The 27,444-nt window shown below is 40.0% G+C and overlaps 1 protein-coding gene across 3 annotated transcripts in view; it reads right to left on the bottom strand.

Annotated features, from left to right (window-relative positions):
* LOC131471417 (CUB and sushi domain-containing protein 3-like) overlaps positions 1 to 27,444 on the bottom strand; it is a 193,968-nt gene that overhangs the window by 44,035 nt on the left and 122,489 nt on the right. Inside the window, exons 37-52 of one of the 3 annotated variants that reach the window (XM_058647955.1) lie at positions 26,365 to 26,469; positions 22,398 to 22,516; positions 20,319 to 20,388; positions 18,481 to 18,597; positions 18,154 to 18,363; positions 17,377 to 17,565; positions 16,388 to 16,565; positions 13,363 to 13,508; positions 12,807 to 12,887; positions 11,981 to 12,094; positions 7,270 to 7,458; positions 6,956 to 7,114; positions 5,447 to 5,635; positions 2,983 to 3,168; positions 2,293 to 2,487; positions 1,506 to 1,679 (exon numbers count right to left, since the gene is read on the bottom strand). In XM_058647955.1, coding sequence (XP_058503938.1) covers positions 1,506 to 1,679; positions 2,293 to 2,487; positions 2,983 to 3,168; positions 5,447 to 5,635; positions 6,956 to 7,114; positions 7,270 to 7,458; positions 11,981 to 12,094; positions 12,807 to 12,887; positions 13,363 to 13,508; positions 16,388 to 16,565; positions 17,377 to 17,565; positions 18,154 to 18,363; positions 18,481 to 18,597; positions 20,319 to 20,388; positions 22,398 to 22,516; positions 26,365 to 26,469 — 2,421 coding nt within the window. The remainder of the gene's footprint in view (positions 1 to 1,505; positions 1,680 to 2,292; positions 2,488 to 2,982; positions 3,169 to 5,446; positions 5,636 to 6,955; positions 7,115 to 7,269; positions 7,459 to 11,980; positions 12,095 to 12,806; positions 12,888 to 13,362; positions 13,509 to 16,387; positions 16,566 to 17,376; positions 17,566 to 18,153; positions 18,364 to 18,480; positions 18,598 to 20,318; positions 20,389 to 22,397; positions 22,517 to 26,364; positions 26,470 to 27,444) is intronic. The other 2 variants (XM_058647957.1, XM_058647956.1) reach the window with 2 other exon arrangements.

Here is a 27,444-nt window from a genome sequence, read left to right as displayed (position 1 = left end):
ATTCCATAAAATGTATTTACGTTATAAAGCTGCAAATGTGGAGATCTATGTTAACTTAAGTGAGAAATACAAATATGACAAGAATTATTCCGACAGAAACTTGTAGGATATCTATCTCTCTCCTGTAAGAATTCATTTCAGTTGAAGCAAAGTTCCAGTTTTGGAACTATAGATGTGGAGCACATGGTATTGGAAATCACAATCATTTACCTCACTCGGCCATAATTCTCACATGGTGCAATATTATAGTTCATCTTTCCAGCATCCAAAAGTGACAGCCTGCAGTAATGCACACTGAATGGATGGCAGACATTTTGATTTTGTTGTCATAATTGAGTGACTTTGCATTTTGACATCTGTGTTATAAAAGTAAATGAGGAGGAAAAAAATGATTTTTGAAAGGTCCTGGCATTATAATGCAAGAAAACAAAATTAGTTAGTGTGTTCATGAAACATAATGGATTTGAAAAGCATTTTTCTCAGCTCATTATCCCTGAATTATTGTTTATAAAGTCATATTGGCTTCAGCATCACCTGTGGTGATAACTCAGCTTTTTTCATCTACACTAGACAGACAAGACTAGACTTGTGGAAGTCCTCAAAATGTGTGCAATACACTCATGCACATAATTGTATTACTTTCAGCCAACAATAAATCCCTTTAGAGAGGGGGAATCTTGCTGAGATTTCCACTGCCACTTAAAACCTGGGAAATTGCCACTGACTGTGCGTCTGATTTCCCTAATTTACTCCTGGACCCAGAAACTCAGCTGAGCATTTTACTATCATGCTCCAGTTGAGAACAGCCAGATAAGAATAACGCTGAAGGAGCCGAATGAACTGAGAGGTCAGTAATACTGACAGTCGTATCACTAAACAAAAGAGGTGCCCTTCTTTAATAAAGTGAACCAATCTTCAGCTGAGCTTAGTGAGCTGGTGCCACAGGATTGATAAACGGACTTATGCCTCTGCCAGGGGAAACCATTACATTCTGCTGCTGCGTGGGTTTCAGTGCGACTCAAGTAATTACGTATGTCTCATTTTCTTTGACAGTACAGAGCTGTGACCGTCTGTGGTAGCCAAGCTATAGCATATTTCCTTCATAGTTTATTTTAACAACAGCTCCACTTGTGCTTGTTCAGCTTGGCAGGTGTCTTATAGTTTCAGTCCAGCTATGGATCTATAGCTGCTCACTCACATTTCAGGAACACAAAATCACTCTGACTCAGAGGCTGTACAACACTCCGCTTCAATCCACTAAAGGCTGGTTGCCGTATGATCACTACGTAGTCTGGGGCTGTCTCTTGTGTACCAGTGGCAGTGATGAGTACCAGCATGATGTCAAAACATGCCAAAACGAAAAAAATGCACACCTTTCTCAATGTGTAACATTGTCATTGGCGATACATACTTTGCAACAAAAGCAATCATAGACACTTTCTGCTGCCCCATCTGGTTTGGCTCAACCAAAAAAAAGACACAAATAACATTCAAACCCTGCTTACCCAGGCACTGAGTCTCCATCCCACTCCAAAGACCAGACAGGAGACACTCTCTCACAGCAGATCCAGTTAAAACGTAGCCAAGGTTACAGCTGAAAATGGCTGATGCTCCAAAGGTAGTTTGGGTGCCAATTTTGTTCCCATTAGGAGGAGTTGGCAGATTGCCACAGGAAATAACTGCAATGAGATGCAGAAGATAATAAAGAAGGAGATGGAAAATAAAAGAACAGGACACCAGTGTTGTGAGGTAGAACAAGAACCACGACGGATGTTACCTCTTCACGGTCAATAGGAGAGCTCAATCATTTACACACATCTTAGCAATCTTAATGTAATAAAAGATTGACCTGTACTATTCAACAGTGGAGATAATGATGTTTGCTTTTGTTCCAACATCTCTCATCATTTTGGTTGGCATGTCCTTGTGTCATTACACCGGCTATTTAGCACTTTGAAAAACACCGAACAGAAATAGTTCAAGAGATGCCGATTAAGTGAGCAGGAAATATGGTTTTCTTTCTTCAAGTCTTATTATTGCGATCTATGATTCTAATAAATCAGAAGCAAAGTAGGACATTGATTTTTCAGTCTGGCTGTATGACAGCATCCAATTACTTTCACTTTCATCCTTCAGTGAAACTAAGACAATATACACATGCAATGTTTTTGTATGTATTATATTTACATAACATTTTGGTTGTGATTTGCATGTATGACAATATGATATCAATAATTAATTTGTAGTGTACTGTTTTTTCTAAACATTTTTTGTGTTGCAAAAGTCACTCACTTCGACACCGAGGTCTTTCATTCCTCCAGCTCCACGCCCCATTGGCCAGGCACTGGATGTGAGCAGGGCCAACACGGTAGTATCCAGGGTTGCAGGTGAAGATTATTTTTGTGCCATACTCGTAGCGGGACCCATTGACTATCCTCCATTTCCCATGGTCCAGAGAGAAGGAGCCGAGACTGGGGCACATCGTGACTATGGCAAAATGAAAAAAAAAAAGAGAGTGAATGCCGTGGGGAGTGCAAGAGATGCAAATAGTTGTACATTTAAATTTCAACCAGCAGACTGACTAATCCATGTGTTAAAATGTAAATAGCAGCTTTTCTGCAGTTCGTCTACAACAAAGATGTTTTCTAAATTGGCACGCTCTCAAACCAAATGAGTTTCAAAACAAACTTTTCTTGCTGTGAGACATCACGGTGGGGAATAAAAAGTGTTCTCTGCTGTAAACAATGCTGTCAGTCACTCATTAAAAAAAGTTTTCACTGCCATGTATAACATTCAATCCAGCCCCAACTTGCTTTTCTCAGAGCTGTTGTTTTCTTCCCTTTTCGCCACCTTACGACTAGTGAAGGAAAACTCATGTCTGTATGCAACTGCACCTTTCTTTACACTTCCTTAATGCAGCAACACTGTGCTGTGGGTTGTTGTGGTTATCCTGTCTTTTTAAATCACTCATTCTTCACTAACCAGTGCATCGGGGTATCTTGTTGTGGTTACTCCAAGTTCCGTCTGGCTGGCAGGCTGTGGTCGTCAACTCTTTGGAGGAGAGCCGGTAGCCACTGTTGCAGAAGTAGGTCACTCGTGTGCCGACAGAGTAATCAGCAGCGAGCACACCTCCATTTACTGGTGCAATGGGCACACCGCACGACACAGCTGCAGACGACAAGAGGGTGATTGTCTACATGTTAATGTCCAACATAAGACAAATTCCATACACATTTGCAGAGAGCCTGGTAAACACAGGCCTGATAGGAATGCACATATTCACAAAACAGCCACATGTATTCACAGGCAATATTGTGGTAGATTTTCATTTGACTCAAGTTAATTGCAAGTCTCTTTTCAAACTGTTACATTTTAGGAAGTAAAAACCAAAAACTCTGGATTGGAACAGAATGGCCTTGTAGAATTTTGACAATAGAGACATTACCAACACTCAAAACATGTCACAGCATGGGAACACACAGATGAAATTAATTACATTAACTATGAATGCATTCAATTAGTTTGAGCCATGTCTAGAGAACCGGCACTGAGCGGGGTGGATGCCATGAATTACCACTGGTGCACTTGATGGAACTGGGTCATCTTAAACAAAATTAATTGCTCCCGTTTGTCTCAAGTCAAGTCAAACAGGCTATTAAATCACTGCTAAATCTTAGGAAATGCAGAAGAGTAAGCCCACTGCAACAGTTAATATCAACAAGGAAAACAAAGGCGCTCAAATAATACTGTCATTTGCTTATACTGTTAGGCTACTAGATCAATAACTGCTCTGAAACTCTCATTAGCTAGAGAAATCCATTACAGTATTATATATGAAACTGAGCCCTGGAGTAAACACCTATTCAGCCACATAGTCGAACAAACTTGAGAAAGGTAGGTTATTAAAATTTAAGCTCTCTACAAAGTAGTAGAGAGTTTAAAGTATCAGTTTGTAACTTACAAAATGTACAATTAGCTATCAGACCAAGTCACTGAAACATATAGTTGGTTGAGGTGATTTTTTTTTTTTTATATTTGAGATTGTGGGTATTTTAAAAGCACAAATGGAGCTGATTAATTAACTTAGCTTTAGGAGTCAAGCCACGCCTCAACTGCTACTTTAATTACCTGCCAAGCTTTCCTATATCCGGTCAGCCCATCATGCTTTGTTTGTCTCAGTTTCCTCAACCTACCCTTCTCTTCACCACCTACCTCATCCCTCCCCACATCCATGCATACATTTCTGGCTAAACTTTGTCTGGGGGGTGCTATAATCAGCTCAGGTTGACAACACTGTGATGGAACCCCGCTCTTAGTCTCCCTCAACCTGACCCACGGTCAGAGGCTTAACATGAGTTCTCATTTGACAATTTTACTTACAACTAATTTGAACAAGAGTGGATCCAAACATGCAGATCCACAGTGCTCTAACCACATCACTTTAATTTGAGTTAATGTGGTCTCAGTGCCTAAACAGACAGATTGTTACACTTGCAAGGTTTCAAGGTGTTTATGTGTGGATTAAAATTACTTAGGAAACCAAGAAATTGTGGGATCACAGTATACAAACATAAATTGTACAATTCAAAAGCAGTGGTAGCTGCACAGAGAGACACTGACGGTTCATTACAATCTTCTCTGCTACAGATGGAAAGTTTTAACGAACACAAAGTAAACCTTTAACAGTGTCTATGCCGAGAAGGTCAGTGGGTATGATATATTATTTAAAGTCAGTGCTCTATCTCCATGAACAACACTAATATACTGCTCATTCTCAATAATAAAATATGTATTGGAAAAAAATTCAAGATTAAAGGTGATGCAATGTCATCTTAATCATCTACAGTAGCAGATGGACATCATATGTAGTTCATTTGCAGCCACCGCTGGCTTTATGTGCTTTGGAAAAGCTGTATGCAATTACAAAACTAATAGAATCAATCTCAGGTGTGAAGTGTTTTCAAATCATTTTAAAGTACATGGCATGCATCTTTTGATTTCATAACAGCATGGGAAAATGCAATTGAACACACCATCTGTTGCCGCTTGGAGTCTGTGTGTCTGTGGTGGTGCATGCAATTGCTCGCACCAAAATGCACACATTTCACATGTGCGCATCAAAGAACCCAATTAGTTGAGTGAGACCCAACAGCAGCAGACACTGCATGCTAATGGCAAGTTAGCCAAAGTCATTTGAAGAAGTGGAAATTGACAGAAGTAGGAGGGATTGATTTCTGCTTCCTTTCCACCTGACAGGGTTCTAGCTCTCAATCAGGCTGGAATCATTTCAGCTGCTAACTACATGGGAATGTTTGGGCTGAGACACATGGATGCCCGAAGCACTCGCCTGTCTGCCTGCTGAGCGCAGGGGTACGGGGGCAGTGACCAGAAGGAAAGAGGCCGGGTGAAGTTGAAAATAAAAGCCTGCCAGAGCCGATGAGCTCACCTTGACATGCAGGAACTGGTGCATCCCAGGCGAAGTAGCCATACACAGCTTTCTTGCACACAGCCGTGCCCTTTCCGATCAGCTTGTAGCCCCTGTCGCAGGCCCAGCGCACCATGCTGTTAATATGACCCCCGGTCTGGCTCACTACAAAGCCGTGTTGTGGGGAGTCCGGTGTACTGCAGTACATGGCTACAATAGAGGGAGTGATTAAGGAACAGGGGAGATGATGGGAGGATGGCACAGCCGAGAAGAGAAACATGAGACAAGGTGTGAATGAAGTCAGGGGAAGACAAAAGAGTGCACATAAGCAGACATTAATAGGAAAAAAGAGACAAAAGGATAGAGAGGCATTAGCCAAGTCCCTCTTGTCAACGACTCAGGTAAACATTTTCATTTATAATAAGCCTTCATTTTTAAGGCTTAATGTGAACATACTTGTGGAGTGTCACATTCATTTTGTATAGTATAATAGTATTATAGGTATCACATCCCAGGCAATTATTCTCTTAAAAACCCCTCTTTGAGAAATAGTGAAAGCAGTGATAAATACTAAATGAGAAGTTGTGGTTAAACATTTCTAATGCAAGTGATTTTTCTCATTGATTACCGCCTGACCTTCATGAACCCGTTCATTTAAATCGTCCTTCAATTCAGCGTGACTGGGAGGCAGCAAGAGTACAAGTCACTGCTCAACTCAAGTGCTGCTCAACTCAATCCCGTCAAGGAAGAATCTTCTTTACAAAATTCATCATGTGGACACACTTTCATACTAACACTTGTGTATTAAATATGACAGCGAGACATCGTGAAATATAAATGTCTTTTGTGCTTTTTGTCATTATTATTGATGTATTGCAAATGGAAGACAACTCCCTGTGCTACTCTTACTTTATTAAAAAGCTAATTAAACATTTAAAACCCTTTGAACTTAAGAAGCATAAAAGAATAAGCATGCATTTCAGTGACCTTATTCCTGCCTCGTGGTTTTGGCATGTGTGCAATTATTTTTTTTGTTGTAATTTAAACTTGTCTCTTGGCTGCTCTCGTAGGGCATTGCCACAGTGAATCACCATCTGCCTACTTGATTTTGCCGAGGTCTTTTGGGGCCAAAATTCCCTTTAGTGACACAACCTGGTTTTGAGGTAGCTGGAAAAAAAACTGCCAAGAAAACTAAGCTCGCCACACAATGTGGAAATAACGTATTTCTGCCTATTCACTCGATAAATCTCAATAAATAATATCAGGATTGAATGTCACACTGTGGTAAAAATCATGGGAGCATGCGGCACGCACAAAAATATACAAAAGCTACAACAGCAGAGAAGGTTTTGCAAATATTTACACTGAAGAATTTGTATTCAAATAAAGTATCTTTATGCTGTATATTGCATGTAATACATGCCCAAACTGTAAACCCATGACTTTTATCACATTTCTGATATTTGAGGACAAAATTATATTCAAGTAGCAGGAATAAAAAAAGAGTATGATTATAAGCTGGATACATACTTTGATACTCACCCACGTATCTGATGTGGAAGCCACGTCGATTGGTGCCGTGATCGGAGGACCAGCGCAACAGGAGCTGGTGGCCCGTGGTGGTCAGGCTAAAGGGCGTTTCAATATCACCACTGAGTGACGCGAGGCTTTGGCTGTAGATGTTGGGACCTGAACACAGGTGTACACATAATGGACATGTTCAATATTTTGGAGTAATAAAAAGCATGACATCAACCACACAGTACAATGACTTTTACCGAAGACATCACTGTAACCCAAAATGCAACTTTCATGTTAAAATAGGACAAGTTAGCTGAACCCACCATCAAATATTTCCAAGATGTCAAACTCCTTCTCTGTTTGGAAGAGTTCAAAGTGCAGAGTGATGTTGTAACCCTTCTCCACGTTAATTAGCCAGGAACACATCTGGAGATTGGGGTAATGGTCGGGGAAGCCTGGACTCAAGATTACACCCGTGGAGTCAAAACGTACCTCATGGGCTGGACATTGTACTGGTAGGAGACAAAAAAAAAGAAAAGAACAAGAGCAATGTCCGGTTAGAAGAAAACAAAGTGAGTTGGGAGAAAGCTTGGGGAGAGAAGTGAGAGAAGATGAAGAGGCAAAGGGTGGAAGAGGAATGAGGGGTAAGAAGGGGGTGAAAGCCCAGTAGAGGCACACGAAGAGGCATGATGAGGTGAGGGACGGGGAGACAGGAATGTTCTGCTGTGACAGTAAAAATTACGATGAAAAAATAACTAGTCCTGAAACAATTACATTTCAGCTAGACTGATATTGCACCTGAGGGCTGAGCTGGTGAATCTGCTGTTGTCACCAGGCTCCCCTGAAACCAATCTATCAAATAATAATACTCAGTAGGTGAGACAGCTAACTATATATGGGAAAACTGTGTGTGCGTGCGTGTGTGTGTGCGAGTGCATGTGTATCAGCTCTGAGCACTGCCTTCATTTCCTGTAGAGTGGTATGTCTGAAATAATGACAGCCCTGTTCCTTTTCTTTTCTTCTCTGCTGGTAACTGAAGTTTGTCTTCTGGGCCACTGTTGAAGAAACATGACGCATATAAAAGGTTAACGTGAACAACTGTTCCAGATAAAAAGGTCAGTGGAAACAATTGGGCATATATCAAGGAAAAAAAGCGAGGAGGAATGAAATATAACACCAAACTGTACGAATATTTCCGCTGGCAAGTCATAGCAAAAGTTTCAAATGGCTGAACTAGAACAGCCTTTGGCTCCAAGATAACGGACAGATACGACCTCCACAAAGTCAAAGTCAGGGATTTTCTAAATAACAATGCATTTCTTAAACCACACACTCCACCTGGAGCTCTCTGTGGGGACAGAGGTCAAAGACAATTCATCATCACTTTACCTCCAAAGCACTGGAATCAGTGTTTTTAGTAGCACTGGACTGTATAGCAATTTCAACCTAAAAATTAATTACAATATACAGCATAAATGTGTAAAGGAATAGAAATGTCTTCAGTAACATTGCTTTAAAACTTCTCTATGTCCTTGTGTGTAAAACAGTTTTCCTGGTCTACTGCTGTTTTGTAATCACTGATTATTTTTTATTTATTAAGCACTGTAATGAGCAAATTCTGCATAAACACTGACCTGCTCTGACCTGTATCAAGTAACTGCATGGAATTTATGAACTAATTGCATGATAACATTCTCCCAAAAGTATGAATTTTTAAACCATGCCCCTGAAGGTGAACGCCGACGTCGCACATGGGTTAGGTCCGCGTGGTCATTGTATTGTCTTTGTTTCATTTTTACTAAATGTCTCATTTGCAGACTTAATTTTGCATGAAAACGGAGTCTGTGGCATTAGATTTGTACCCTGAATATTGTCGCTCATTGGCAGTGTGTGAAATTCAGGATAGGGGCTTTGATTGTTGAAACTGAAAAACCTTCTGAGCTCTGTCGTCAACCAGAGCATTAACTCATGCCTGTGGAAATATTTGTCATCTTAAGTCGTGTTGAAGAACATGTGTCAACTACTAGGTAAGTGCCATGGGCAAATAATGATTTTACCACAAATTACATGACGTTGCATACCTCAAATCCCTTAAAACTCACTCACACTTTCCCAGAACCTTCAAATTATACTGTGTGAGTGCAGATCATTTTTATTTTAACAGGGTTCCGCATGCGGACATAAACCTGGCGCTCATAAGTCAGAACCTTATTTCTGAGGATGTGCTTAAGTTCAGGGTTAAAATTATAAAAGTTATCACTAGTTGTCAATAGGTTAGGCATTAACTAGTTATGGTTAGTGTTAATGCTTTGTTTAGGCTGTCCAAACCAATGGAAGTTAATGCAGTGTCAGAGAAGAATAGCTGAGCCTACAGTACACAAATGTACAGTTAGTAGTAATCAAATGTTCTGTACACTGCACCACTTGAGCCATTTATTTGGTGAGTTTGTTATCTAAATAAATAAGCCTACAGTACTTGCTCAATAAGCTAACGTTGCCAGGCAACAAACAAGTCTAATAAGAACAGTTGAACTGCTATGCCTCAAACTTTGGTGCAGTATTAAAAAAAAAAAAAAAAAAACTCATTATGAAAGACATACTGTTTCAGATTCCTCACTACTGCTACTTTGTAGGATGAGCATTTAGAGAACCATGACATGGATAAGACCCACAACTGGACATTAATTCAAACAAAAAATATTATTGCATTGGCAATCAGGTCATGTCCTTTATCCCCCTATTTTGTCTGCGCCACACTGTTGACAGAGAAATAACCATGGTGAAGAGGAAGATATATTTTCATTCTGTTGTTCATGTGTTCTATCCTTGTGTATAACCTCGCTTGTAGGCACATCCGTAAAGACAAAGCCTGAGGGAAATATCTTAAAAACCAGGGGTATTTAGGGGTGAGATTGCAAAGCCATGCAAGAACATTTCAGTGTTATCTATAACAAGCTCAAAATGACAATTAACAGAGGGATTGACGGCAAACAAAAGCAAAAACAGAAGGGAATTCTTTTCCCTGACCTATTGGCAAGCTGCCATCAGAAAAAGGCCCGTTACAAGCTTATTGTAGCCGTCTCTTGTACGTGAACAGGTCAACTCAAATTAAGTTCAACTCTACATGTCCCAAGGAGAGCAATTAGTTTCTTGCTACAGGTGGCACAAGGACATAACGTCTCCAACATGAGGAGATGCAGCAAGTTCCTCACTACAATAATGAGGTGATCTGTGAAAATGTCAGACGACGTATTTTGAATTCACTCGTCTGAAAACAGTCCCAACTATTTTAGCCAATTTAACTCTCAAAGCAGGTTTTTCAGAAGCACTCGAATAAAGACGCTGTATGAATGACAACTCCTAATAATCGTGCCACATCCGATGTGCAGTATGAAATACAAAAACACCTTGTCACAGGTGTAAACAATCACATTAATGACGGTTGTTTTGCCTTTAGCTCAAACTGTCCCGACCACGTGAACTGAACAGAGCCATCTTTACTGTGACACCCGTGCTTTTCCTGCCACATGTCAAAATGCCCTGCTGTGAAAAAAAGGCCCATTACCTTGCAAAATGAAATCAAGTGAAAAACAATGTGTTCTGCCAGAATAGTCCCACCACGCTCTGCCCATCTGGAGTTGGCAGGTTATTACGTTCAGTCATATTAAAGCCTATGAAATCATTTCAGGTACAGTATGTAGGTTTTATCTCATAGGGGCTAGTTGGTCTTGGCAGAGCTTTGTGCAGTCGTTAACACATAAGCAGGTGACTTGGCAAGACGTACATTACAGCGGAGCTTGAAATGCCTTCCATGACTCTAATGTGACTGACTGCCCTCGCTTGGCACAAAAGAAACATAGCAAATTATTCCAAACTACTTATATGAGAAGCATTTTACTGCAATTCCATTCACGTCATAATAATATTACTCTTTCCTTTTTTTTTTTAAATTTATGATGCAAAGAAGTGTCTCTCTTCATTGTTTACGCTATATCTCAACTCTATCATATCAAGCTCAAGCGCCAAAAACAGTACTGCCTGAATACAAATGCAATTTTCAAAAATGTTAAGTAGGACTGATTGACCTTTGTGCATACACAATTAAGGGCATTTACTGGTAATGCTGCATGTAGCCTTTATGAATAAAGTATGAGAATATAAGTAGCTTCCAGATCACGTGCTACTGATGTGGTCACTCGACTAAACCTGGCCATTACTAAGTGTTGCTTCACTTTCAATAAACTAAAAGGAAATAAGCCAATTTCTACCTTGTAAAAGCAACATAATGTTAGCGACAAACCACTCGAGGTTGAGAACCAAGATATCAAGACAGACATCAATCTTGTCAGCTGCAGAGATGCGTTGCCACAACAGCTTGGCGGATGGCATTTCCGTTTTTGGTCTAAACAAAATCTCTGAAGCAGACAATACAGACATTTCTTGTCCTTTTTATTGTTTGAAAATGAATCTTCTGATAAAAAATATGTGACTGAGCACTTTTTTTATCAATCAAAGTCATGGGGCCATTTGAGCAGGATTACAAAAACAAGAACAAATAAGATTTTGGGATGATAAAAACCAAAACTAAAAAGAGCTATGCTTACGCACCCTTGATACACAATAAATACAATCCAGTTGTCTATGAAACCTGCTGATCTGTTTCACACTGATCCATCACAGTCGAACGCTGCTTCTAAGGAAGTACAGGTCTGTAATCTTGGGTCAGTGGCATTCTGACTGTGAGTCTTGATGAATTAGAATGGAGATACTGTTTGCCGCCGGGAGCTCGCTGGGAGGGACCCTGCTGGCAGTCTGTTAAGTGATGCATCAACAGTAGGTGCTGCTGAGTGCAAGCAACCTTGGAAAAGCAGCATTAAACACACACACAGATATAATATACCCAAGAATCTTTACTTTTTTTAGGTGCAACAAAAAAAAAAATCAACATTTAAAACACATTCAGAGGAAACACATGAACATTTAAAAAGCCACACAAAAACATGAAAACACATTCAAACACTGAATAAAACCAACCTTGACAGGCTGGTGGGGGTCCATCCATCTGTAGCCTTTCTCCAAGCCGACAGGTCAGAATTTCACTGCCCACCAAGGTGAAGCCTGGCAGGCACGAGTACCGGATAATGTCCCCTGTGAGTTCATTTTCATACACAGTCACACACAGTCACACACAAACACACATTTCCGCAGAGCTATGTTAGTGCAAGCTTCCCCAGTACAAGCACTTAAAACAGCAACCGACAACACATTTTCTAACGAAGACTGACATCCCTTAGATGGAGAACTACATTCCCTTCATTACATTACAGACTTGAGCGTGCATGCACACACAAACTCAAAATTATGCTAAATAATAATAGAATAATAGAAAAAGACAGCCACTAGCCACATCATTTCCACTCGACTATATACCTCTGTTTACTGAAAATAAAAACGGCTTAAATGGAGAGTTAATTAGCACTACCCTCAAACTAATAAAACTAAGTGCAAAACAAGAGAAAGACGGAGAGCGCAGGGCCAGTGAATTAGAAAAAAATAAAATAAAAAATATGTCGAGCATCAGCATTATAAAACAGTGTACGTTCAAATTAAATTGTTTTAGAGACACGGCTGTTTCAAACTGTGAAATAAGAAGATAGATTACTATACTCACTGGCTGAAAACGGTTTCAACAAGCAAATGATGAACTCAATTAATTAATGGAAAAAAAGAATGGAACACGCCTCGTCCTATTTTCTCACTCTGTTTAGGGCTATCCAAGCAAATTACCTCATGTCTGCTGCAAATTTATTTTATTAGGTTTTGTTCCCGGCCAGTGAACAAGAGAAAAAACAAGACAAACCTATTTCAAACTCGTCATCATCGCTTAGGATAGTGGCGTTGGCAACAGGTGGGGGTGGCTGACATGTCCTCAGCTGGTACGCTGTTGGTGAGAGGACACATTCTAACATCCATTATCCAGTGTATACGTGCACTTGTGTAAAATAAGAAAGAAAAAACCCTTTAATGTCCTCTAACTGCAGCACATCCACTCTCCCATCTTACTGTAACTTGATTTTCTTGTAACTTGAAGTTCTCAACCTCTTTCAAAGGGGCGTTTTAATAGTGCAGTTGAAAAATAGGCACAGCAAGGCATTCATCATTTATAATTATTCCAGCCTGGAGGCAGGGCCATATTGTAAAATGAGACTAAGCCAAAAAAAAACAAAAAACTCTGGTTTCACTCTGGGAAAATTAGGGGTGTCCAAACATGGGGACAATCTCTTCCTGCTCATTTGTGATCTTCATTACTACGGTCAGCTCCTTGTCGTGTGGTGAAGCGACGATCAGATGAATAAAGGCCATTACAGCAGCGTGGGACAAGGTCTTTACTCTGCTGGAATCAAAGGGGAGGTTACCGTAATAAAGGAGCACAAAGAAGCCGCTGGTGCTGAAGTCGCTGTGGAACTTGATGAGGATTTGATTGGCAGTGGTGGACACGCCCTCCTGGACCGAAATGCCGCTGAACTGACCAATTTGAGGGGAGGCCTGGTCGGGTCCATCCCTGATACAGAGAAGTAGAGGGAGGGTGGAAGGGAAGGAGGGAGGGAGAAAGATTGAAAGCATAAAGGGTGGAGGAGGAGGACACAGAGCGGAAAGAGAGAGAGTGTAAGTGAGGAAAGAGCAAAAATGATTTATGAATAAATACCAGTAATATCTTGTGGGGATCAAAGAGCACGTCTAGTTATACTTAAGCAGTTTTCTGAACCCAACAGTCATTCTGATGAGTTGAGAAAAAGTTTTACATTAATCATCAGTGTCAAAGTAAAAGTTCAGTATATTTTAAATAGGGAGCCAGTGTAGTGCAGAAACTTTTGACCCTACATTACATATTGATGAGTACAATTTTGCCTTTGTGATATCTTTGTGACATCGTTTTATTCATGCAAAACAGAATTGACTTGAATGTTCTGTACATGACGATTATCCCAAGGAAAAAAAAAAATTTGATATAGAAAATGTATGGATGGTTATCACAAAACCTATGACACTTACCTGAATACCATGAAGCATAAGTAGCTGTAGCCCTGAGATGAAAAATGTAATTGAATCATAAAGACCTTTTCTGATTTTCACCCTCAATGAGCGGTGGGGGTGATGGGGGTGTTATCTGTGGCAGGTGGGTCGATCATGGTAGTAGAAATGTACAATTCAACAGTCTGTCTACATTAAAAAAATCTAATGATTTACACAAAATTGCAGGGCAGAATCAAAACGTGTCCAAGATGAGACAAAGTTGATACATTTCAAGTGACAAAAACAAGTCTAGCAACCCCTTCTGGCACCTTTAAGTTACAAAGCAGATACAAAGTAATTGGTGGCAGTAGTAAGAGTCACTGAAATGGTTATGGCCTGATGCCAGCGGTGAATGAGATTCACCCTGAGATGCTGAAGGCCTTGGACATTGTCAGCCTGTCATGTTTGACACGTCACTTGGAAAGCATCTATCTTTGGCAGTTGGAGTTGTGGCCCCAAGTGAAAGACTTTAAGTATCCACGGGCCTTGTTCCTGAATGAGGTTACAATGAAGTGTGAAATTGACAAGTGGCATACTACTAAAATGTCATGTTTAAGGCTGAGCTAAGCCTGAGGTGAAGTTCTCAATTTATGGACACAAAGAGCTGAAATGAGCTTGCTGTGCAGGAGTCGGAGTGAAAAGCCAGATATTTGCTAAAAACTCCGGCTAGACCTGCTGCTCCATAGCTCCTCCTGAGAGATAGTTGAGGTATACAGACATGTAATGAGGAGGACTGGCAACGCTTTCCAGTGGCGCACAAGTGACTGGGAGAAGACCCCAGGAGCAGACAGGCTTATATCATATATTTCAGGTGGCGTCAGTGGACCTCAGAAGTGTCTAATATGGATGGAGCGATACATTCAAGGATGGACACTAGAGGGAAATATTTTTCTGTAAGACGACAGAAAATGTCGCAGCCTGTAGAGATTTTGTATAATATAACGACAGAGCAATCTAACCCTGTCAGCATTTTTAGCTCTATTGAGGTGATTGAGGTACTGAAATTCAGTGAGCAGTAACTAATCACTAATTAATGGTAATATTGGAATCATAATTTAAATCTATATGAAGAGGTATGCTGATTTGTCAGGTGGATTAGACACAACGCAGCCATTAATACCAGGATATTTTCAAGAAATTTGCATCACTTTTGAAACCATGACCATTGAATCCATATCCCCTTCCCTAAGATGAATGAATGGCTCAGGGGTGATAATAGAATGTGTCATTAGCAGCGAAAGTCATTTATGAGGCATGCTTTAGCTGCCAAGTGCAAAACACCTCAGCTAATGAGAGCAGGATAAAACCCTTGTGAAAACATTGCCATGGTCTGTATTCAAAATAAGACGGATTACAATCTTTGTCCGTAGTGTGTATGTGAAAATAAAAAGACAGCCTTTTCCATATTTCATATGACAAAAAAAGGGCACTATTCAGGTAGCGTTCACCTGAACGATCTTCCCGAAAATGCTGTTTTTTATGTGTGCTCCTATCGCACATATTGACAAAAAGTGTCATGTCAGAGTGATCAGCAAAATGGGGGGATGGCAGTGAGGCAGGAAAATGAATTGTTGCCATCAGGGGACAGATTGTTTATGCGCCATTTCATTTGAAAACAGTGGTGCCAGTGGCTGCGTCGTCCTATGCTTGGATTTGTAGCCCCAGATGCTCGGAGGCATTTCCCCCCCGTATCACCCATGAGGGCGGCTCCATGAGTGCCAGAGGCATACTATGGTATAAAGAGGCGACACAGAAGTAGAGGGAGGGGACAGACAGGGTGAGAGTGTATTGTATTGGGAGCCTGGTAATATAGTTTACTGCAGTATTTTTATTATATAGAGATAACATTTTCTACTGTTTCTATATATCGAACAAACATGTTTTGGCACGTTTCTATCTTTTATGCGTCGCACTTACTGGGGAACTGGAGCTAAACAGCAGGACACACTGACTCAGTCTTCATTTCGGTTACTTTTATTTCATCACGCACCACAACCTATTTTGTTTTCAGGAAGCTGCCATGAGGAAATAAGTTGTTGGAGACAAACAAAAAAAAAAACCTTAAATTTCTAGACAAAGGTCAACATATCTTAATGGCTTTTGGCTCATCTACAGTGTCAAATTCAAAACTTGCCCAGCTGCAGATGGCCTTAACATTTTGTTAACTTTTATTCAATGTGTACATCTTTTAAGTAAAAAAGTAAAAGTAAAACTGCATCCATCAAATATTTTGGAAGCAACACACGGACAAAATGCGGTATTTAAATGTTACTTGTAAGAGAACGTTTGTTAATGCAGTGTGCGCTTCATATGTGCCACAAGCTGATGACTGATAAACATCATGCCAAGAAAGAAACAAGGACTTACCACACAGTGATGTAGTCGTAGATTGGCTCCGTATTTATAACAGAGAAATTGATGTAGATGCCATAACCAGGAGGCACTCTGACAGTCCACATACAGTCCTGGAAGTGTGGATACTCAGCTGGGTGTCCAGGTGAGTAAATTGTGCCATTCAGAGATGTTACATTTCCACCACAGAGAGCTGGAAGGGAGGGATGAGAGTCAGATCATGAAAATAAAACCTTTGATTAACTTGAAGTGAGAGCTGTTGATAAACTGTAACTGTGTATTATTCAATTGTTGGTGAGATTGCTTTAGCTACATCTGCAAGGGAGGGTTAGTTGTTGCTTGGAGCCCCATGACCATCACTCCTCTTCAGAGCGGATGTGCTAAAATTTGACTTTGAACCGGGGGGGAAAACCTATACCATTGTCCTGTATTAAAAAATGGTAAACTCAACAAGGACAATATAGTGGCTACAGAGCACAACACAAGTAAATTAAGAAGAAAAAAAAACACTTTAGAGTGGTATTGAAACATATGGTTGCTTACTAGTAAGAGGTAAGATGTAATTTATTAGACCAAAGAAATATCTGAGAAGTCTCCTTGAAATTTACAACTGAGACAAGCTTTATCAGCTTTGTAATAAAGACTTGCAAATGCTCCATATATCACCATAATGGACTGTATCAGTTTATAGGTCCGTAAAGAGGTGCTTCATTGGTGGTAAAATGGTGTCACATGCTTTAATGTACCACAATAAAGGACGGGACAACAAACAGTGTAAAAATCATATTCTTATATTCTCTTTTATTTCAAACCATTTCAAAGACTTTATTTTTTTAGTGTGAAAAGCATCTCAATCTTTACTTACTTCAGCTTTGCAAAAAGTAGTATGCGTAACTTTCTCACGGATTTATTAGAGCATGTCGATTTAAATATTTTCCCAGCGAGTTTGTGGAAGTATTTACGTGAAAAACACCTGTTGTGATTATGCGACACTAGCCAGTTACCTTCACAGCGAGGTACAGGGTGATTCCAGTTTCTGCTGACTCCATGCAGGCATGTGAGAGACGGATCTCCAAGCAGGGTGTAACCTGGCAGGCACTCAAAAGATATAGTCATCCCCACGCTATAATCCTGGCCGATCACAATGCCGTTACGGAACGGACGTGGGTCCGGACACCGCTGTAGTTCATATGCTGGGGGGAAATCAGAAAATCAAGCCCATAAATAGGAGAAAATTTAAATGAAACACACTCTTTAGATCAAATCAGATGCCACCGCTGTAATATTATAAGTGTAATTGCTATGACAACCTCCAAGAACGAAAATCTATGAGGCACTAAGAGCTGGTAATGTTGTATTTGTGTAAGTCATTACTTTATAATTATAGATATTATAGTGGATGTCATTTTTCAATTTTTGAGATTACGTACCGAAACTGTCATGTTATCAGTCTGTTACTAATACTGAATGTCCACATTGGCTTTATTGCATTAAAAACCCTGCTGATAAACCAAGCACTATTACTATTCAAGGATATCTCCTATTGAGTGCCTCAGCAGAGGTCAATATTGATTTTTATTATCCTTACCCTTTTGTAATCTTACAGCCTCAGTAGAAGTGTCTGCTGGACAAATCGCAGTCCCTGATCTGTCTCAAACCTGACTGATGATCTTTTAAGTATTCCATTAGCAACCTTCTCAATCTTCCATTTTACTTCAAAACGCCTCTATAATAACATCCAATTTTTTACTTTGCCATTCGGACAAATCCTCCCTCCTCACCCTGGTACACAATTTGAAATCCAGGTTTGTTCTGGGAGTAGTCGCTGTGGAAGAAGAGAGTGGTCTCATGGGTGGTGCTAAAGAGGGAGTTGGGCACCATGGGGCCACTGAACCTATCAATCACAGTGCCTGTCTCCTGACCCCCACAGCGCACTTCCAGATAGTCATGAACAGGCTCTGTTGAGAAGTTCAGAAACTGCAGATGGATCCCTAAAAAGCAGAAACACAGGGAAAATGTAAGACAACATCATAAAGAATTTATGAATGAATACAGTGGAGGTGGAATGTGGAGGAGAGGAGAGGAGAGGAGAGGAGAGGATGACAGACCGAAGCCAATAGGGAGCTGAACTCTCCAGCTGCAGTCCAGGCTGCTCTGGTAATTCCCTGGAAAGCCTGGGCTGAGAATGACGCCGCTGAAGTCTGTCAAAGACCCTCCACACTGAGCTGAGGGAAACCAAACAAGAAGAGAAGCATGTTACGTCTCCACAGAACAGCTCGGTAGGAAAAACAAAAAAGTAAAAACTAAGTAAAACAATGACTGAGGGGCTAGAGGGATGGCAAAGAACACTTTGTATGTGTGAGAGTCACAACATGATTGCCACAGTAGGCGTCTGTACAGAAAAGACTATGCATACTGGTTCAGTTTGTGTGTATTCACCACCATGTGTTGAGAAACATGCATATTATGTGCTCATGTGTTCATATACAGACTGCAGGAGAGGCAGCTACATGGACGAGGGAGAAGACGAGGTTCTGTGCGTGTTCCTTGTGTGCTTAATATCGCTAAGCTTGAGTGTATCTGCGTGATGTGTGGCTTGTACATCTCTGCTTGACTGTGTGGATCATGCACCATAAGAGTATTTGTGAAATGACAACAGACTGTGGCAGATACCTTGTTTGGTGGCGCTTTAAATTAAAATAAATGATGGAGTCAGTATTCAGTGCAGCACCCCAGTGCTCAACAGTGGCAGTGATTACTTCACCCTCCCTCTGCATCTCCCCACCTCTTTTCTTTGAATGTGTGTTGGTGAACACTTCAGCTTGCAGTGAAGGTTACACTCACCCCGTCCTCCCCTCTCTCTGCCTGTGGCATATGCCCTAGTCTTATATAAACACCCAGGTGTCATGCAATTACAGTCACCAGAGGCATTAACGTAAACTTGTAGCTGAAGCATTCCATTCTCATTTATGTGGCAAGTGGCTTAAAACACAAAGGGCAGTGCAGCAATTTCTTTGGGGGACTATCAAACTAACAAAAAAAGGAACACACTCAAACTGTTTCCATATAAAATGATGAAACTGAAGAATATTTTATGATGTTTCACCGTTTCACGAGGGCAACCACTTTTATACTAGTTTAACGGCAACGGCCAAAAAATGGCAAAGTGAAAGCCAATCCTGGGATGTGGGGATCAGTGTATGCACTGCAGACGACGAGGACATGGACTAACGAGGGAGCACAAACTTTCAAGTAAAGGCCTCTCAACAGTTAAGCTGGGATTTATGTCTGCAGTGAAGTGTGAAAACCACAGGGACACAACATTTACATGAACAGCACAGGCCACATGTGCGTCTGTTAAAAAGGGTGTTTTTGTCCGGGTTTATATTCACTGTAAAGAGGTGTTTGCACTGTACACTATTGTACGTGTGTGTTTATATACTACATGTGCAACTGGGGGGGGGGAAACAAACCAGTCAAGTGTCAAAACTATGTGTGAAGCGCCTACTTGGTAATCACTGTGACAACTGACTTCAGAAGAAGTGTCGGGGAGACCAAAGACTCTCATCAGGGGTATCAAAAAACAAACACACTGAGATGGTGCAAAGCCGTATTAGTTTTTGACAGAGAGGAAAGTATGAAAATCTTAATCCCTTCCCCCATGTCACCTGCCTCCACTCCCCTACCCAATCTTAAAATGAAATGACTGCTTCCATAATAGAATATCAAGTCCTCTGTTATGCACAGCCACACAATAAATCACTGTCTTAAGTAAGGTATCGAATGGGAGGGGAAAATAAATGCTACAAAAGGAAAATACTGTGAAGAAAAGGTAAAACACAACATTGATGCTGGTCGATGCAACAAATATTTCTGCTGTTTCCAAAATCACCCCATTGAACCCCTGTAAGCTCATGATACTAGACTGTGTAAAAGAATACATTACCTAAACACAGAGGCACGGGGTAATTCCATCTTCTGACAGGACCAGGCATGCAGGTAATGTATGTATTACCCTGTTCAGGAAAACAAACAACATAATCACTTCCTTCAAAATATTGCGCAGTTGGCAGTTTGCATCAGATTTTCAGTCCCCTTTGGTCTGTCTCTGTTATTTGGATTTCTCAAAATCTCCCTCTCAAGGTCTGGTGTGTAAATATGTGATGGCATCAAGAGCTAGGACACGGACCTCTTGCTGTTTCCTGGACAAAAGTACCACCTGTGGTCTAACTACAGAGAGATGTGCTACAGCTGAGAACAAGAAAGAGAAACATCCTGTCTCTAAGCTCTGACTTCTGCTGGTTGTTAGAGATGCTCTGAAAGTGATAAATATTATTAAAGGTAATCTGCAGACATCAAAAGCCTGTGTGTAAATATGGAGGAATTTGTTGTTTTACTTGATACCATATAGGCCAGGGGTGTCCAAACTGTCCAAAGGGGTGTTTTCTGTAAAGAGGGCCAGATTTGATAATGTGAAGATTCGTAGGGGCCAATGGTATTTTTAAAACACTAAAAGTTACATACAAATGCACAGTTTTATAATAATTTTATCCTCATTGTCACATTTATCATTTTTAAATAGGAACGCAACCAAATCTAAGCCACGCAGGAGTGAACAAATGAAAAAAAATTCAGCCTCTCTTTCACATCTGGAGTCAGACAAATAATAATAGGAGGTGGCTGTATGTGGTTGCGAATCCTGGACTCTACTTTCAAAGCGCAATTCTTTACCAACTGAGCTAATGGGGACGACGTGTGACCAGAGCCAGTGTTTCTGTCCCAGTCCACCCCTGGCCATAAATAATATATTATAAAACCAAAGCTGCGGGCCGAACAAAATCTGGGCCGGACTTTGGACATGCCTGATATAGACTAATCAAAGTAATGGTGGACGATAATATGATAAATTGTATCCTACAATATCTATAAAAAGCCAGTGTTCTGCTGAGTAATGTGAATCAATATTGGTCTTATATAACAATAAATACACCGTATTAATACCAAAGTGCAGAGACAAGACTTTGTCATTGGCAAGCCACAGATAAAGCGAGTCGGTCCCAAATATAAAGCAAGCAGGTGTTTAAATGTTATCTGGGTAATTGCATATTTTAGCAGGTCCTAAAAATTAACCAGTGGACAGTACCCATTTGGTTACTGCTGCCTTTTTTATTTAATTTGACTTACTTTGGCACTCCCACTGAGCCTTTTGATGTAATTTTTTAATTAGTCATTGTATTACTCTATGCCAGGGATCTCAAACTCGCAGCCCGAGGGCCATTTGCGGACACCCAATCAATTTCATGTGGCCAGCCACTTAAAATCCAAGTCATAACCTGTTATTGCTGTATGCTTTTTTTTTTATTAATTACAGATTAATTTTTGCACAATAGTCTTGCAACACATTCCATATCATTGTCAATGCTCTGATCTATTGAATTTTTACATACATACATACATACATACACGTACATCTAAAGATCTACACTAATAGCAAAACTTGAAAAAAGTTGTGTCTGCACAGTTGTTCTACACTCATACACACACAAGCAGGACTCTGCTACTGTATTCTTATGCTTTTGTTACCACAGAGACCTGTCATCTGTTTGTGGTGTTCAGACAATTAGCCTGAAGACATGTGCAAGAACTTGCTGGTCTGTCCAAAAAGAATGTGAACAGAAGTGTATAAAAGTCAGAGTGGGATTAGGGAGGCAACTGTTGCCTGTGGCCTTAAAAAGTTCTACAGCTCAAAACACCACAGCAAGGACTGCAAGAATTAAAGCTGCTTTTGAAACACATGGCACACAGTCACATGGTCAGTCAGAGAGACAAACAAACACTTACACACTACAAATAAAACTACAAGCATTAATATACTGAAAGTAATAAAGACATGTCTTGCTTTAGAAAATGAAAACAGAAAATGTTCTTAAATGACACTTGGGATATTCCATTAAAACTCACTTAAGGCTGGTATTAAATACAAGACACGTGTCATAAAAAAAGCTAGATATCTGCTTTTCCCTACCTGTAATGAAAAGCCTTGATCACACTGGAAAGACACCATGTCACCCACAGTGTAGCGATCGCCCACTCGTTGGCCGTTACTGGGAGGCAGTGGTTCTGGGCACGAATCCAAACCTATTGCTTAGAACAGAGTCACAACACACAAGTGTGGACAGCAATCATTCTTCTGCACAAAATGTGTACAGTGAAGATCAGCCACTACAAGATTGATTCATTGTTGAATATCCACTGCATAGTTAATATATCATGCAATACCATATGGAAAAAAGAGAATAATTCAATTAAAACCAAACATGCTACCTTAACATACAATTACAATGCCTCTTTTTAATAGGCTTGTAATCCTATAATTGAGCACGTTTTTTTTTTTTCTTCTTCTCTCCTCTATCATAACATTTAGAAACTGGGACAAGTCACAAAGCTGTTCTAGTGGCGGTTGTAATCGCACAATCCTTTTCCGACTGTGATCTGAAGCAATCACTGTGAAATTACAACGCAATCCCTGAAGTATTTCTCAACAGAGGCATTGGGCTCCACTGGAACAATGTGATTACAATGCCACAGGTACAGAAAGTCCGAGTGTTGTGTTTAAAAGCTTAAAAACTATTATGATCCCAGCTACATTAAAAGCTACAGTTATCTAGTTTGTTTGCAGGGGAATATGGCAATAAAAGTAAATAGATACATCTGAATATTTTAGATAAACAAAACCAGGTTTGATTTGTGAATATATTAATAAAGGCCAAGTGATATATGTATGTATATATATATATATATATATATATATATATGCATGTATTTTCTGTGTTTTTCATCTGTCAATAGGAGATTGTGGAAGCTTGTTTAAGTGCACAATGCTAAATAAAAATATGATGCTGCACTGCCCCAACAGTAATAAAAGAGAAATGACAGAAGGGGGACCTGAAATAACTCGGAAAAGCACATATATAACGCAGACATTTTCCCCATGACACATTATTAGTTAGCCTTCTGTAGAGTGAGTAAGTAGTGCAAAGAAGGACATACAAAATAATGCAACACAAAAAGGCAAACAACATCTTCACCTGTTTAGAGTCACAGTTAACAAATCAACACTGCACTTGTAGGAGGAAAAATGACACAAAAATTAACAGGACACACAATGGTGGGTGGGTGGATGTAAACACAGCAGCAGGAATGGCCACAGAAGAATCAGAATAATTAATACACTTGTCTTTGGGGAGCTAAATAACAAGAAGGGCCACCATACTTAGTAACTAAGAAAAGCTATGGAGTGGGAGGGAGAGAGTAAGTGAGCGCCGAGAAGAGCAGCCAAAAATAAAACAGCTGAAGAAGAGCAACTATAGAAGAAGTGGGTGTTCCAAAGTGTGACTTTTTTTTTAACCCAAGATTCTTCAAGCTGATTTTGTGATAAAAGTCATTGAGGCAATGTTTGCAGTGCAAGGGCTGCCATAAAATAAGGTTTGACATCAAAGTGACCTGTAGCTATAAATGTCCATGTTTCATGAAATTATTTATGTATCCTAACTGAAGAGCGCAATCAGTCCCCTCCCTGTAGCATTCTGCGACATGAATTAAAGCTACGCGTATACATTTACTACAGTTAAAGAAAAAAAAGAAAAATATTCACAAGATAGGACATGACATTGATAGGAAGTCAATGTCACGTTCAAATAACTAACCCTATTTTGCTGAAGTAGCTGTTAAATATTGAAAATTGTGGCCATAAAATGATCACATGGTCAGAATCAATACTCAGAGTATTCCATATAAACCTTTGATTGATTGGTATTAAGTGTGGGATTCAGAGGTAAAAATGTGCCAAAAATATTACACCACCATCAACAACCCGGACTGCAAGGCAGAAGGCACTTTAGGTCCATGGATTCATGCTGCTTATGATAAATTCTAACTCGACCATCTGTAGCCTCAGCAGAAATCCAGATTCATCAGAGCAGACCAAGTTTTTCCAAGTCTTCAGCTGTCCACTTGTTGTGAGCCTGTGCCCAATGCATTGGCTGACAAAACTACAAACTTTAAAAAGTACTCTCCCTCAAGGTCCAATGTGTTTAGTTGGAGATGTTTCTCTGCTCCTCACTAGTAAGAGTGGTTATCTGTTTTACTGTGACTTTAATGTTAATTTAAACATCAAATCATTTAATTCCATCGTGCAGCTGCCGACTGGATGTTGCGCACGTGTGTTTGTTTAACATGACCTTGAATACACTCCATAGCAGTTTCAGAAATACTCAAACTAGTATGTGTGGTACCTTTAACTAATTTAGATGATAGCTATAGTATATCTGCATAGATATGACAAGGAGATTTCCACTCTAAATGTGATAAAATGATTATACGTCTAAGATGCAGAATAAGTCTACCCACTAAGACTGACATACGAGAGGAGTTTACCTGAAAAGTGAATTAATGAGACCTGTCCATCATCTGAGGATGAATTCATCTCCAAATGATTTTGAATTGATTTATATTTCAGTCACTATCTCTCAATCTAATTGATGTGGAAATAAAATCATTCTCTACAGACTGCAGAGATTGAAGCCCAGTGTGGGACTTCATTTGGGATGCAAACCATGATATTGCCAGTTAAATAGGGCATATTTGTTTATAACTATGGCAAACTGTCTGCCTTTGGACAGCTTGAAGGCTAAAAAAAAAAATACTAGGAAAAAGGGAAGAAGAGCAGAGCCTGGCTACACAAAGCATGAGCAAATGCACTTTACTGGTGCAGCAATGGCAAAGTGTAAGACAGTCAAAAAGGAAGGAGCTGACTGTGAGACATGATGGGAGAAGGGAGGTCAGTGCAGATAGGAAAGAACCCACTGAGAGACATGGCAACAGAGTGGTTCCGAGCTCGAGGAGGGTACGGTGAAAATGAAGCACTGACTGTGAGGGACATGACTGTGAAATCATTCAGTGGTATGATACTCGTGGCCTGACACGGCTGACAACGAAGACAGATTTAGTGACAGCCAAGTATTTTATGCTTCCTGTGTTTTGCAAAAAAAAAAAAAAAAATGGTGGAAACTGGTTTCACTTAAAAACATGAAAAATGATTTTGTTGTGCCATTTATGGGATATCAAACGTTGGTTATGTTAAATAAGCAGTGCATATCCGTCAGCTTCACTTTAAGCATAATGACATTTACGTCTTCCCCCCACTCACACACCCAGCCGTGACACTTTCACACAACCCTTAATGTACTTCACAGAAAATGGGTGGCAATGGGTCGAGATTTCTTCAGTGTGTCAATAACTGGTAAGTAACACACTAGTAGGAAGATAAGCTTACAATCCAACCAACCTAGGAGAGACAAAATAAAACGAGAGGAAAATTATCTTGACATTAAACCAGACAAAGGGAAAGTGCCTGAGATGTAAATAACTGTGAGGAAATTGCTCTCAAAGGACAGTGTTATTAAATAACTGCAAAGCGCTCCATGCATCACCAGCAGATCATCATCCCTATTTTTATTTATACAGTTTTTGAATGGAAAGACTTTGCAAATCAGTTGCTCTTCTGGGGCCAGCATCATGTCTTAAATCTTCAATTTTTGCAAACAGCAAATGGTTAGCATTCTCTTTAGTAAATATGCTCCTAAGTGAATAGCCTGTTAAGAGGCAAAATACATTTAGTCACTAAATGAAGAAGAATGAGGGTCGTGTATCTTGAAGATAAGGGAGGATTTAAATATAACGGCATCTTGAAATACCACGCGCAACGCCATGAGAGACTAAAAATGTGTAGATAGAAAGGAAGAAAATAAGTTTGCTATTGTTTCCTATTTTACTCCCTCACATATCAACTGTCCAACTGTGCCACCCAGACCAGCTGTCCCCCTTACTTCTCATAACCCAGTGCAGCTGCTGGAAGTCAGTGGCAGATGGACACATTGAAACAGACAACAGACAAAAGGACAGGCAGATAGATGAGTCTTCTCTCCTCATACCTGTGTACTCCAAGTGAAAGCCAGCGGCGGACACGCTGATGTCAGACTGGAAGGTCAAGTACAGGTTGTTGGATGTGCTGTTCAGCAGCTGGGGAATTGTGGTGCCTACATTTTATAATAAGAAATACAACAGTTTAGTCCACGTTTCAAATTGAAGCCAGCAAAAACACGTGGACATGTAAGAGGAGTTCCATGCAGGTGAGACGACAACCAAATAAAGTGATCTGCTTTATTTGGTTGAGCATGCCCTGTATTCCACTTCACAGTGATGATAAAGTGTGGACATGGCAGCTTCCACAGCAGCATTTTCACCCGCATGACCTTGTTTAATGAGAGTTGTTGAGTACATCAGCAGGTACAAATGAAATTATGGTGCTAAACTAAAATACAAAGTGCTTTATGTAATAGGAATAAATGACAGACAATTCAATTGCAGGAGGAGAAAAAAAAAAGTGGAGTCTTTTAAAAAAAATAAAATAAAAGACATTAGATGTTTTTGGTGCAAAATGTTTCCGCTTTAAAAACAGCTCAATACAGTATTAAAATATTTCAGTAAATGCTATTTGCCATCTTCTTCTATTTATAATAATAATAATAATGATTTAACTACATGGATCACATATGCTGCTCCTGTTACACATTTCAATCCAACATGTTCAACACATTTCTTCCAGAGGTTCATTTAGAATACTTGGATCTATGCAATAGCTGCATAGAATGCATGACTGCAAGCATTGCTCTGCAACTGAGACACATTTCCACTACAGAAAATCTTACATGGATGGTAACACCGGAGACCATTTTATAGATTCCAGGCATACACCTTGTGCAATTTGCATGGAGACATTCACATATAATCACCTTCATCACTTTAGGCGACAATAAAATTGATTTCTAGCCATTTAAACAGTTTCACCCTTTTGACACTGCTGCCAGCACAGTGACAGGTGCACTATGAAGTCATTATAATATGTGAAGAAATTTGACATCTAGTCCCAGCCAATACAGGCCATGTGCCTGTACTGTATTTTACACCAGTCTCTCTCTTATGCTAGGATTCAACATCACAAGTACAATTAT

This window comes from Solea solea, chromosome 13 (assembly GCF_958295425.1).
Source record: "Solea solea chromosome 13, fSolSol10.1, whole genome shotgun sequence".
NCBI lineage: Eukaryota > Metazoa > Chordata > Actinopteri > Pleuronectiformes > Soleidae > Solea > Solea solea.
The sequence above is the reverse complement of the archived record's forward strand: the minus strand, read 5'-3'. Positions and strand labels throughout refer to the sequence as shown.